The 13,594-nt window shown below is 37.8% G+C and overlaps 1 protein-coding gene across 6 annotated transcripts in view; it reads left to right on the top strand.

The window, feature by feature from the left end:
- The window catches only part of Ptpn4 (protein tyrosine phosphatase non-receptor type 4), a 194,103-nt gene that overhangs the window by 78,905 nt on the left and 101,604 nt on the right, over positions 1-13,594 (top strand). For 3 of the 6 annotated variants that reach the window (XM_075987730.1, XM_075987727.1, XM_075987729.1), the window contains 2 exons: positions 9,898-9,940; positions 10,017-10,116. The exons of 1 other annotated variant lie outside the window; for it this stretch is intronic. In XM_075987730.1, coding sequence (XP_075843845.1) covers positions 9,898-9,940; positions 10,017-10,116 — 143 coding nt within the window. The remainder of the gene's footprint in view (positions 1-9,897; positions 9,941-10,016; positions 10,117-13,594) is intronic. 2 more of the 6 variants (XM_075987726.1, XM_075987728.1) reach the window with 1 other exon arrangement.

The following is a 13,594-nucleotide window of genomic DNA, read 5'->3' as shown; positions in this document are numbered from 1 at the left end:
GCTGAAGATGGATGCCCCAATGATGCAAAAGAACTTTGGGTGACTGACCTGGCAGCAAGATGCCTCTGTCAATTCTAGAGTTTTGGAAGCTGTTATAATGCATTTCCTGTTACTTAGGTAATATTATATCATTCTGGAGTCTTTAATGGAGTTGAAGAATATGTAGTTATAGTTTTCCTTAGCTATGATAAAAGATAAAGTAGATATAAATATTGTAAACATAATTCTTACTTGATACCTGCTTTGTTATATGTAATTTTACTATGTTAAGACCTTCCTTTTTATTTAAACAGAAAGGGAAGGTAATGTGGGATTCCTCTCTGTATGCTGTGAATACCTTTGGTTAATAAAGAAACTCCTTTGAGCCTATAGCAGAGCAGGGCAGAACAGAGTTAGGCGGGGGAAACTAAACTGAATACTGGCAGAAAGAAGGTGGAGTCAGTGAGAACACATGTAACCCCACCAAAGACAGAAGCTGGAATTTTACCCTTGTAAACCACAGCCTTGTAGTTTACATGGATTAATGGAGATGGGTTAAATTAAGATGAGTTAGCCAGAGATTCACTTACAAACAGTATTCCAGTTAATATGGTTTCTGTTAGATTATTTTGCTGCTGAGCAGTTGGGAACAAACTAGCAGCCTCCTACAACAGCAAAGGGCCTGGATTTGGTTTCCAGGACCCATAGGACAGCTCCATAATCCCCTGTACCTCTAGGGGATCTGATACCCTTTTCTGGCCTCTATGGTTTCTTACATACATAGTACACAAACTCATGTGGGCAAACACAGAAATACATAAATTAAATAAATTCCAAATTCCATTATAAGGCTGTTTAAATAGAATGGTCATAGAATTTTAAATCTTAAAAGAGGCTTTGGAAACTAGGTGTTGGTGGTATATGCCTTTAATCCCAGCACTTGGGAGACAGAGGCAGGTAGATCTCTGCAAGTTCGAGGCCAGCCTGGACTACAAGAGCTTGTTCCAGCAGAGGCTCCAAAGCCACAGAGAAACCCTGTCTCTAAAAACCCAAAAAGAAAAGACAAAGAAATGATAAGAAGAGAGAGAGAGAGAGAGAGAGAGAGAGAGAGAGAGAGAGAGAGAGAGAGAGAGAGAGAGAGAGAGAGAAGAAAGGTTTTGGAAAATTTCCAGGGCAGCAGTCATATTTTTCAAAGCCACTACTTGAATCCACAGAGTTAAATCCTGAGCTACTTCTTACGTTAATAAAACCAATGACTTGATTCTCCTAATTCCCTGTGCTCATTTTTCTTTTTTTACACAGAACTGTTATTTCTACTACTGAGCTTTATATTTTAATATTCAGAAAGAGCTATCTGATTCCAGAATATTTCCAAGGCAGAGACTTAAGAGTTCAGTTCTTATTATTGTCCCACTATTAATTGGTGTGTGTGTTTGTGTGTTTGTGTTGCATGCTGATGTGTGGGTGTGCAGGACAGAACAGGAGATATGTGATGTCTTTCTCTCTCATTCTCTGTGTTGTTTTAAGATAGGATCTCTCACTGAACTGGAATCTTTCTGTTTAGGCTAGGTTGGCTTACCAACAAGCTTTCAGGATCTACCTGTCTCCATGCTCTAATGCCTGGGGTTACAGGCAGAAACTGCTATGTCTAACTTTATGTGGGTGCTAAGAGTTTAAATTCAGGTCTTCGTGCTTGCACAGTAAACATTTTTATCTACTGAGCCATCTCCCCAGCTCTACTAATTATCAATGTGAAGTCATCCTAAGGCTTTGAGGATAACTAATATATTAAAAAGATTCCATTCTTTAAAGAAAACAGAATAAGGAATAATATTTATGAAATATCTGTTGTAGTTAAGAAGCTGTCTTACATATATCTAATTTAGTTCTTACTATGATTATAAGCACCATTATATTTTTAAGTGAAAAATAATGCTCACAAGCCGGGCCTTGGTGGTGCACACCTCTAATCCCAGGACTTGGGAGGCAGGCACAGGTGGGTCTCTGTGAGTTCAAGGCTACCCGGTCTTCAGAGATAGCTCAAAGACAACCAGGGCTACAGAGAGAAACTCTGTCCCCAAAACTAAAATAAAGAAATAAACATAAAACTACCTTATTCTTTTGTATAAACTCCAGAGTACCCAATTAATTTTGTCATAATCTTGTATCTTTATAAATACCTAGTCTATTTATTATTTCATTATTCTTAGTATGCACTGGTAAATTATTACATCATATAGACACTTTTATTTTTTTCTGTTTACCCTTTATTCTTTTGTTTGTCCCTCATTATTTTTTGTTCATTATTACATGGCAAGGGATCACTAGGACAGTACTGAATAGCAGTAATAGGGAGGTAGCCTTGTCTTTTTCCCCATCGGAAGAAAGTGATCCCTAGGTGTTTTTTTTTTTAAATATTTATTTATTATGCATACAATATTCTGTCTCTGTGTATGCCTGGAGGCCAGAAGAGGGCACTAGAGACCCCATTACAGATGGTTGTGAGCCACCACGTGGTTGCTGGGAATTGAACTCAGGACCTTTGGAAGTACAGGCAATGTGCCCTTAACCTCTGAGCCATCTCTCCAGCCCCACCCTAGGTGGTTTTTAAACTAAATATGCATAATTGAAATATCCTTTATATAGGATAAAATTTAATATCTATTCCTTTCACTATGAAAATAGTATTTGCTAAACACTGGCTGATATGCATTAGGAAACTAAAAAGTTAGTATATATCCACCAGGATCACTTAATTAAGTTATCCTAGTCAGCCTGTGGGCACCGATAAGAATTTCAAGGTGGTACACTCAGCTTTTTGAGAAACTAAGTTAGATAATAGCTTCAGGGACCTACAAGGATACTGAAAGAGTTCAAGACAAGCCTTAATGAGACCCTACCTACCTCAAAAGTAAAAGTATAAAAAGGCTTGAGAATATATAGTTCAGTGATAATGTACTTGTCTATCACATATAAAGTCTTTGGTTTAGTTCCCATATCTCCATCATAGACAGAGTGATTATTATCAACTATTGGTAGTAGTATAGTACAAAAGATAATTTCTTTAAATAGAGGCTTACTTTTGTGGTTTTAGCATATAGGATCACAAGGAAGAAGAATTGTGAATACTTTTTTGTGTATATGTATGTGGGTACAAGTATGTCACAGCATACTGGTGGTGTTCTGAGCACAACATAGTATTAGTTAGTTCTCTCTTCCCAATATTTGGGTCCCAAGGATCTAACTTGGGTGGTGCCTTTATTACCGAGCCATTTTTCCTGTGCTGTACTCATTTTTTAAAGTTTCCAGCTGTTTGGTGGTGGTGGGGTACTCGTGGGTCTTTCTATACATATGTATTTCTTTCTTTCTTTTTCATCTTTCAGCATGAATTGGGGTGGCTTGTATGTCTGTGGTTTTTGGGACCTTAGTTTTTCCACTGATTTCTCCCGTCAGAACTCAACTTCATTTATCTAAGGTTCTGTCTTCTTAACTGTCTTCTGACGTCTCAAGCATGTTGCTTATCTCATAAGCAATCAGAGCTTACCCTTGGGCTAAAAACTGGAAAACTTGACTCTTACGCACTGTGGTTTTTCTCTTTTTTAACTTTTGTTTTTAACCCTATGATTGGTAGTATTTATCTTTACAGATTGCTCTTCCCAATATAAAATATGTTTTATGCACTTGGGTAAATCTATTTCATAGTGTCAACTTCCCTCAAATGTTTTCTGTTTTTCAACTGCTTTTTTCATTTTGGGTTACTTTTAACATCACATGGTAGTCCTGTGCTGGTATATGCATACCACTATCTAAATTTTAAGGATTCCCTAGAAAATGGAATCTATGAAGACTTAGTAGAAAAATCAAACCTGAGGAATACCTCTAAAAAGTGGGGAGAAGGAAGGGGGTGAAGATATTATTGGAAGAAGTTAATAGCCAAAAGCTTCCAAATTTGAAGAAACATCTGAGTAATTAAAAACTGTTGTCAAACAAAAAGAATCTTGAAAGAAGTGAGAGAAAACTGTCTCAACAGGTACAGAGGATCCTCAACATTGTAATGGATTCATTAAAAATGCTGCAGGACCCCAAGCCACAGCAGTGGGCCCTGTGGCAGCAGGCAGCAAACAGCAGTTCTCAAGTGTAATGATTGTTCTGTCTCTTTAAGAGACAAGCCGCACCCACTCCCAACCCCATCTGTTGAGACAGGCTTATCTTCAGCTTCCAGCCTGAGTTCCTTCTTTTTTCTGTCTCCCTCTCAGAGAGGCAGCTTCTGTCTCTCCCTTCTCTCCTCTCTGTCTCTGTCTCTCTCATTCTCTCTCTGTTTCTGTTTCTTCCCTTCTCTGTTCCTCTCCCCTTTTCTTCTCCCTTCCATAACCACTAAATAAATAGCCAACCTCACTCTGCATGGAGTGCCTATCCATGTCTCTGTCTCTTGCCTGCTGCCACATGTCTCCCTGCCTTGAACCAGCCGCTGCTCCGGGACCTGCAGTGGTCCCTGTCTGGGACTGGCTACTCTTAGGGCCTGCTGCCTGCCGCTGCCAGGGATCCTGCAGCATATTTTTAATAACCCATTTTACTGAGAGCAGCCATTCCCAGGCAGGGAAGGCGCAGTTCCCTGAGCGGCTGCAGCAGGCCACAAGGAGAGACATACAGATGGGCACTCCACAAGACCACACTGCAGGTCTCTGAAGGCAGCTGGTCCCAGGCAGGAAACCACGTGGCAGGTGAGAGACAGAGACATGGATAGGTACGCCATGCAGAGTGAGGTTAGATATTTATTTAGTGGGATATGAAGGGGAAAGGGAGAAGGGGAGAAAAGCAGAGAGGCAGACAGAGAGACAGAATTGGGGGTGGGGGAAGTGGAGAGAGGCAGAAGCTGCCTCTTCAAAAGGGAGACAGAAAAGGAAGGAGCTCAGGCTGGAAGTTGAAGATCAGCCTGTCTCAGTGGATGGGGAGGGAGTGGGCGTGGCTTGTCTCTTAAAAAGAGACAGGACAGACCGTTACAAACATAGTAGGAGATTTCTTAATAGAAAACTTACAATCCAGAGGCAATGGAACAAATATAGTTAAAATACTGGAAAAAAACGGTAGTGATCTGAGAGATTCTCTATCTAGCAAAATTACTTCAAATGTGAGGAAGTTCAAGTATGGCACTTGTCGTCTTAGCACTGGAAGACTGAAACAGGAGCACTGGGAGGTAAAGCCAGGCTGGCTACTTAGTGAGTGTGATGGTTTGAATAGGAATGGCCCCCATAGACTCGTATGTTTAAATACTTGAGTGTTTACACTCATGTCCACAGGGAGTGACACTATTAGTATGGCCTTATTGGAATAGGTGTGGCTTTGTTGGAGGAAGTTTGTCACTAGGGGGTGGGCTTTGAGGTCTTAGAAATTCAAACCAGTTGTCTGCCTTCTGCCAGTTGATCAAGGTATAGAACTCTTAACTCCTTCTCCATCACCATGTCTTATCTGCACACTGCCATACTTTCTGCCATGATGATAATGGACTAAACCTATAAGCTATAAGTGAGCCCCAATTAAATGTTTTCCTTTATAAGAGTTACCATGGCCATGGTGTCTCTTCACAACAATAAAACCCTAAGTCAGTGAGATTCAATCTCACAAAACAGAATAAGTTGCCAGAGGTAGAGAGGTTAAGTTATTACATTACCATTAGATGTATCTTAAATGTTTAAGGCAAATTCTTCAAGTTTAAATGGAAAGGTACTAGACAGTACAACATAGCTGTACTAAAAGTTTCCCCACTGATTACTTTTGTATTGCTGTGACAAATACCTAGTAGAAACACAGTTTACGAGGTGCTAGTTTATCATGACATGGAGGAGCTAGTGGAGCAGAGCAGTTCACATCATGGTGAACCAGACTAGATAATCATGGACACTAGCTGTTACAACCTACTAGCAGCTTATGAATCCCTCGCCAACTATTCAGAGTCAAACTATAAATTTTGTCTTTTCTCTGAAGATAGAAAGTATTTACAAATAATAAGTATTTAACAAGTAAACACCAACAGCGAAACCCTGTCTCGAAAAACCAAAAAAAAAAAAAAAAAACAACAAGTAAACACCAGTATTTGAGGGAAGTCAACACTATAAAATAGATTTACCCAAGTGAATAAACCATAACTTATATTGCGAAGAACAATCTGTAAGATACACAAATAGTACCAGTCTGGGGTTAAGGAGATGAATTGAGTTTTTACCATTGCATTGCATACAGTAGGGCTTGTCACATTAGTATGTATACAATCAGTATTGAAATAAAACATCTTTTGGGCTGGAAGACTGTTTGAGTTGGCAAAATGCCTGCTGTGCATAATTAGGACTAGGTTTGATGTTACAGAAACCATATAAAAAACTAAGCACAACAGTACATTATAATTCCATCATCAAGGAAGCAGAAACAGGAAGAGCCCTTATGACTTACTGGCCTTGTTTCAAAAAATAAACTGGAGGATTTGCAAGATGGCTCAGTGGGTAAAGTCTCTTACTGTTGCACCTAATAACCCAAGTTTGATTCCTGGGTCCCATGTGGTCCTGAAAGTCGTCCTTTGACCTCAATGTGCACACATGGTATATTTATGTGCCCCCAATAAAATATATTTTTAAAATAAGGTGTTGTGATTGAGGAAGATTTCCAACATTAATTTCTCCCCTCCATATGCAACCACATACAGATGCCAGTGTGGTGATTAGAGAAGTTATACCATTTATACAAGAAAAACAATGAAAAATGTTGGAAATTACACTTGCCATAGTTAAAAAAAAACAGTAGCACTCACTAGCTAAGATACAGTAGGGATGCTGTGTGAAGCTAATCCTTTCAAAATATCAACAATAATATCGAGTATAATCAAATAATCACATAATCTAATTTCTACTGGAAGTTCTTCCAGAAAATGAGCAAATACTGGCCAAATTGGAGCACTCTACATCCCTGATTTCATGCCTCCTGAGGAACACCACCCAAGATTATTCTCTAGCCTTCACATGTATACATGCTCATGCGCACAGGTATACTCACATACACGTGAGCATGTTTATACGTTTGCATACACAGGTATGCACACAAAGTTGTCTGAGGTTTCTGTCCTGCCCAGTTCCCACAGTCATTAAGTCCCAAAGAACTCACACAGAGGTCTACATTAACTATAAACTGCACAGTGAGCAAGCGTTCACAAGCATTCTTTTATACTGCTGGATTTTGTTGTGCATCATTTAAAACATTTTGTATGTTTCTTATCTGTCTGCAGTATGTTCTTGAAATGTTCACTTGTCGGGATAACTGTGAGAAATAAACTATGTGGCTATGTTGTTTATATTAAAAAAAAAAACTGATTGGCCCGTTAGCTCAGGCTTCTTATTAACTCATAACTTATATTAGCCCATTATTCTTGTCTATGTTAGCTACATGGCTCGATACCTTTTTTAGCGAGACAGTCACATCTTGCTTCTTTTGTGTCTGGGCTGGGACTTCAGAGGAATGGGCTTCCTCCTTCCCAGAATTTTCCTGTTCTCCTTGACCCAACTATACTTCCTGCCTGCCTACTGACCAATCAACATTTATTTAAAATATAATTGACAGAATACAGACCATTCTCCCACACCACAAAGTAAAATAAAATTTATAATACTTGTTTTAAAAATCTATTCAAGATTTGAAAACATTTCTATATACACACAAAAACAATTATGCTTAGATGTTCATAGCACTATTATTCAAAGAGCAGAATAACCTAGCCATCCACAGTGACACATCTGTGGACTGGAGTAGTTTGTATTGGTTAGTTTTAGTTGTCAATGTGATAGAATCTAGAATTACCTGGGAAAGATTCCTAATAAGGAACTGTGTAAATTGCCCGTGGGTATGTCTGTGTGAGATTTTCTTGAGTATGTTAGTTGATAGGGGAAGGAAGAGCCTAAAATTGGTGGAATCATTCCCTTGGTTTGGGTCCTGGACTGTACTAAAAGGAGAAAATGAGCAAAGTGCCAGCATGTATGCATTGTTTTATTACTCTTTGCTCCCGACCGTGGATATGATGTAAATAGCTAGCTGCTTTTAGCTCCTGCAGCTGTGGCCTCCTTTCTAGAGTGAACTTCTGGAGTGGACCAGGTACTGTGAGCTAAAACAAACCCTTTCACCTTTAAGTAGCTTTTGTCAGGGTATTTTATCACAACAATTAGAAATGAAACAAAGACTTAATGACATACCAGTGTCGTTCATTAGAGTGACACTCATTTTAAAAAGCTTATGTTGTTGTGTATAGAGGTGTGGTGGCACATGTCTGTACTTGCACTGTGGAGGCTCTGGAGGGGTTTATAAGTTCAAAGCAACATTAGTTCTAATTACTGAAACCCTGTCTCAAAATCAGAGCCCAGCATAGCATTTATTTTGAATTTCTTTAATTGTGATCAAGATTGGCTATCTTTATATATTTAAATGTATTTTATTCCCTAGTTGTGAACTTACTGTTCATTGCCTATTTTTTTCTATTAATATTGGTCTTTCTTCTTTTTCTTTCTCCTCCTCCCCCCACAGGGTTTGGAACTCACTGGCCTTGAGATACAGAGATCTGCCTGCCTTTGCCTCTCAGTGCCGGGATTAAAGGCACGTGCCACCACCACCTGGCTCACTTTTTTCTTATTGATGTATAAGATTTCTTTGTGGGTTGACTTGTTTGTTGAATTTTTTGTCTTTTTGTTTTTTACATTTACTTATTGTGTGTATGTATGCGGTAGTATGCAACTGTGTGTGCCACAGAACATGTGTAGAGGCCAGAGTGCAAATTTTGAAAATCAAGTCCACCATCCTTAGGGGCTTAAATTTGCAGGCTTAGCTGCAAATGCCAGTCTATGTAAGTGAGCCATCTCGCCAGCCCAAACCTAGTTTTTGTTTGTTTTCTTGATTAAATAATTCTTTAAAATAGATTCTGTTATTTAACAGCCCAATACTACATGTTATCAGTTTCCACCTTCACAGTTTTTTTAAGGATTTATTTATTATGTGTACAGTATTTACTGTAAGCTAGAAGAGGGCACCAGATCTCATTACAGATGTTTGTGAGCCCTAAATGGTTTCGAGCCAACATGTGGCTGCTGGGAATTGAACTCAGGACCTCTGAAAGAGCAGCCAGTCCTCTTAACCTCTGAGCTGTCTCTCCAGCCTCACCTTTACAGTTTTAATCAAAAACCTAAATCCTGTCTTACTGATGTCATTCATGTACATTGTTAAGTTTCTCAATGTTTATTATAATATTATTTCTAAGCTATGTCATCTTCACACATTTAATTAAATATTTGTGTTTCTTTTCTTTTTTTTAAAGTTTCTTGAGACACGTTTTCTCTGTATAACCACCATTGCTATCCTGGAAGTCACTTTGTTGATCAGGCTAGCTTCAAACTCATGGAGATCTGCTTGCCTCTGCCTCCCAAGGGTTGGGATTAAAGGCGTGCGCCATCACACCCAGTGTATTTGTGTTTTTTATACCAGAGTATTTTAGTTTGAAGAAAAGCTGATCAAGGAGATCCAGCTTTGGGTAGATTAATCTCACATTTAGATAATCATTAAGGTAAATGTAGTTTATGACTGTGCTAATTTGCTGTGATACAGCACTGAGCAAAAGTAACTTGGGGACAAAGGGTTTTATTTATTTTGTCTTACTCAAGGGACATCAAGGCTGAAGGATCTTTGCTAACTTGCTCCTAGGCTCCTGCTGGACTGCCTTTCTAATACAGCCCAGGCTCACCTGCCATCACTAGCAATCATGAAGCAATATTGCTTCTAATTTGATTTTGCTTCTATCTAACCATTTTCCAAAATGAGGTCTTTAATTGGAACAGATATACAATAACCGATATGTTAGTTTCTCAAGGAAAAAAGAAATCTCTCTTTATTTTTCAGAGGTGGCTGGATCCAAACAAACCAATAAGGAAGCAGCTAAAAAGTGAGCATACTATTTACTTGATGTTTTGCAAATATGCCTTATAAAGATAATAGCCTAACATAATCTGATTAATTAGAGCTGTTTTTGTTAATTTTAGGAGGATCTCCTTACAGTTTGAATTTCAGAGTCAAATTCTTTGTAAGTGATCCCAACAAGTTACAAGAAGAATACACAAGGTGGGTTTCTGGAACAGTTTCTTTTGAAAACATTGGCAAAGATCTAATATGAAAAAATGCAAATAAGTAGGCAAAAATAAATGTCCATGCTGAAAACTTAAACTTCTAATTTATGCTGAAGAGTTTATAAATTGTCCTACGGTAACCCTTTCCTCCCTATCTAGATGACTGGGAGAGCTTTCAGGTGTTGAACACCCATAGCCACCTCTTCCAGCCACAAGTAGCACTGCTGAAACTGAATGAGTACATGAGATGGCACTGGCTTATATCCAAGGCATGCTGCATATTGAGAGTTTCTGGTATACATGTTTTTTTTTATCAAACGCATATTACAGGTTTTTTCTTTCCTTTTGTTGAGGAGAGCATAAGATTTCATATATATTAATACCATGTGAAGGATGTGTTTTTAACTTTTAATTCCAAAGAAAATGTTACAGGGATAAAGCACATTTGGGCCTCTCCATGCCCACCTGACTGCCCATTCTAAGTCTCAGCGTGTCACTTCTACTTGAGAATGATCTAAAGCAGCATTTCAGCAGTGTCCTTGAGAACTAGGTAAAATGTTTGTGGTAGAAATAAGAGAGGTAATGACAGTTATTGTTAAAGTAAGCTGAATAATAACCTTTTGTGTTTGGCAAAATGCAGAATTAGTAATTTAAATGAAAAGAATTAGAATCCTATACTTTCTGTACACTTCTCAGATATAAGAATATCGGTGAGTGCCTATCAGAATTACTTTACTGATGTGATAGAATAGAGCAGCAAAATAATAAATCTGTTGAATCAGTCCTTAGATTTCTGTGGAGTTCTCAATACTTACCCAAACTTTAAAAAAAAAAAGTCATAGTTCTTGAGAGTCTTTTCTGTTCGCTGATGTTGCTTTTTTGATAATGAGAAGACACTAGAGTACAAGTGCCACATTAGACAGCTGGAACACTTGCAATAGTAATAGAATCTAGGCTAATTTGTCTTGAAACACAAAGTTGTGTTTAATTTACCATTATAGCTCTGTTTTTGTTGTTGCTTTTCCTTCCTTAAAACCATATTTTATGTATCACAATACAGTTTACATACTAAATTTAGCAAATATGTTGTTGATGTTAAGTGTTTAAAATAATCTTATCATTATAAATAATTCTCAGGATACTTAGTACTTTTAAGTTTACCTAATTTTGCATAAATTCCAAGTTATATTGTATTAGTTATTTTTCTTATTGCTATGATTAAATACGTGTCAAGAAGCAACTTAAGGGAAGGGCTCATTTTGACTTGGAGTTTAGCATTCATTGGTTATAGCTCATCATGACAGGGTAGGTATGTCAGCAGGAGCATGAAGCAACTGGTGTTATTACATATATAACCCGAAAGCAGAGAGAGGAACAGGAAGGAAACTGAGTTATCAAACCTCAAGGCCTGCTCCCAGTGACTAACTTCCTCTGGCAAGGCTCTTCCTCCTTAAGGCTCTACAACCTTCCACAACAGCACCACCAGCTAAGTGTTCAAACTCGAGCCTGTGGGAACATTTCACATTCATCTAATAGCTGGGTTCAATATCTAATTCACACAGAAAACTGAATTTCCTATTAGAACCTATATGTGTGTTAATAGTATATAATGGAAACAATGAGGGTGCATTTCACTGTTAATTGAGTCAGAACCTGAAGAAGGGTAAAATTGTGTAAGCAGTTGGGAACTTGTGCTCAAGCTATCAGTGTAGAAGATTCTCTGTTTTTATTAGAAATAATGTTTAATTTCAGTGCTCTTTAATCCGTATAAGTATTGCTGTTGGTAAATTGTAGTACGTGACTACATTTTATTTAATCATCATAACTATACAAAAGTGATTCTCTACCCTGATTAGTAATTTATAATTATTTGGGAGCACTTTAAACCACAGTAATTGTCTATACCCCTAGATATTCTGGTGTAATGTGACTCAGATAGCCTCTGAGTAAAGACATGTATAGTTCCTCAGGTAATTCTAGTATTATAGCAAGGGAGCCAGGGCTACGCAATACTTTAGTGTGGGGCTGATGGAGATGGCTCAGTGTTAAGAGCACATACTGTTCTTGCAGAATACCCTACTTTGGTTCCCAGCACCATGTCAGGTGCCTCACAGCTTGCCTGTAACTCTACTTCCAGGGGATTAAGGGTACTATTCTGGCCTCTGTGGGAGCATGTATTCATGTACACATTCCCACACACTGATAACAGATACATATAGACAAAGGTTTTCAATTTTGTTTTTATTGATTTTCTGTGTGTAATGTGCTTGCCTCTGTGTCAGTATGTTTCTTGCGCTTTTTTTGGGGAGGGGTCTGTTTGTTTGTCTGTTTTGTCCTATTCTGTTTTGTGTGTTTGTTTTATATTGATTACTATTGTTGCTATTTAGATGCCTATTTTATAATGAGAGAGAGAAAGGGTGTGTACTTGGGTGGGTGGGGAAGTGTAGAGGATCTTGGAGGATTTGGGGGAGGGAAATCATAATCAGAATAAATTATATGAAAACATCTATTTTTAAAAAAAAGAAAGAAAAAGAAATACTTTGCTGTGATGATCCTGATTAGTATCAAGTGTCCCTTGGCCACAGCTGCTCACTCTTTGGGAGTAGTTTAGGTCTCACAAAAAAGGGCGTTTCCTAGATCTCCTTGCTTGAGATAGCATTTTGAATTAGTGGGAAGAAAACCAATGGCATCGATGTCTTGCATCATGATAAAATATACTTCATTTTTGGCAATTACCAGCATCATTAGAATTGATATTTTTTAAACTCCCAAAACTCCTGACAAGTGATCTTATTTCCCTTACAAATATAGAAATTAAGGTTTGTCCAAATTTTAGTAATTTGCCTGAAGTAATAGGCTGCTTTAGAACTTGAATTCTAGTTTTTATTGAGAATTCCTTTTTTGTTAAATAAATATATAAGTGATCTTTGATAAGTATAAATATTATTTGTGAAGGATTTTAAAATTATATCAAGTGCATATATTACCTTTAAAGCACAACTATAAACTGTTTTTGTACCAAAGACCTTTTAATTTTTTCTTCTTTTTAGTGATATTAGGCCGTGTACATGGTAAGCATGTACTCTGCCATTGCCTTATACCACCAATCCCATCTTTAGCTTTTGATTATGAAACTAAGAATATCTGATAAAATTGTACTGTATTGAATTAAGTAAATAATATCCAGTTTGTGTTTTGACTTTTTAAAAGTTGAATGAAGCCTATAAACTTCCTGTTTAATGTTTGAAATTATGAATTTTTTTTTATACCAATTGAGCACAGGTGATTTTGTCCAGGTATTGACTAGCTTACCCACTGTCAGGGACAGAAGGACAGTGCCACTTTGTAGGCAACCTCAGCAGCGTGTCACAGTATACTATTGTTTGTGTTAAAAGAAGCTGATACTAGAGCAATAGCAGGAGAAGGAATTCAATTAATTTTCTGATGAAAGAGCTTTCTTAACTCCAGTGGAA

This window comes from Microtus pennsylvanicus, chromosome 10 (assembly GCF_037038515.1).
Source record: "Microtus pennsylvanicus isolate mMicPen1 chromosome 10, mMicPen1.hap1, whole genome shotgun sequence".
NCBI classification, from domain to species: domain Eukaryota; kingdom Metazoa; phylum Chordata; class Mammalia; order Rodentia; family Cricetidae; genus Microtus; species Microtus pennsylvanicus.
This window is presented reverse-complemented; position numbering and strand designations above follow the sequence as displayed.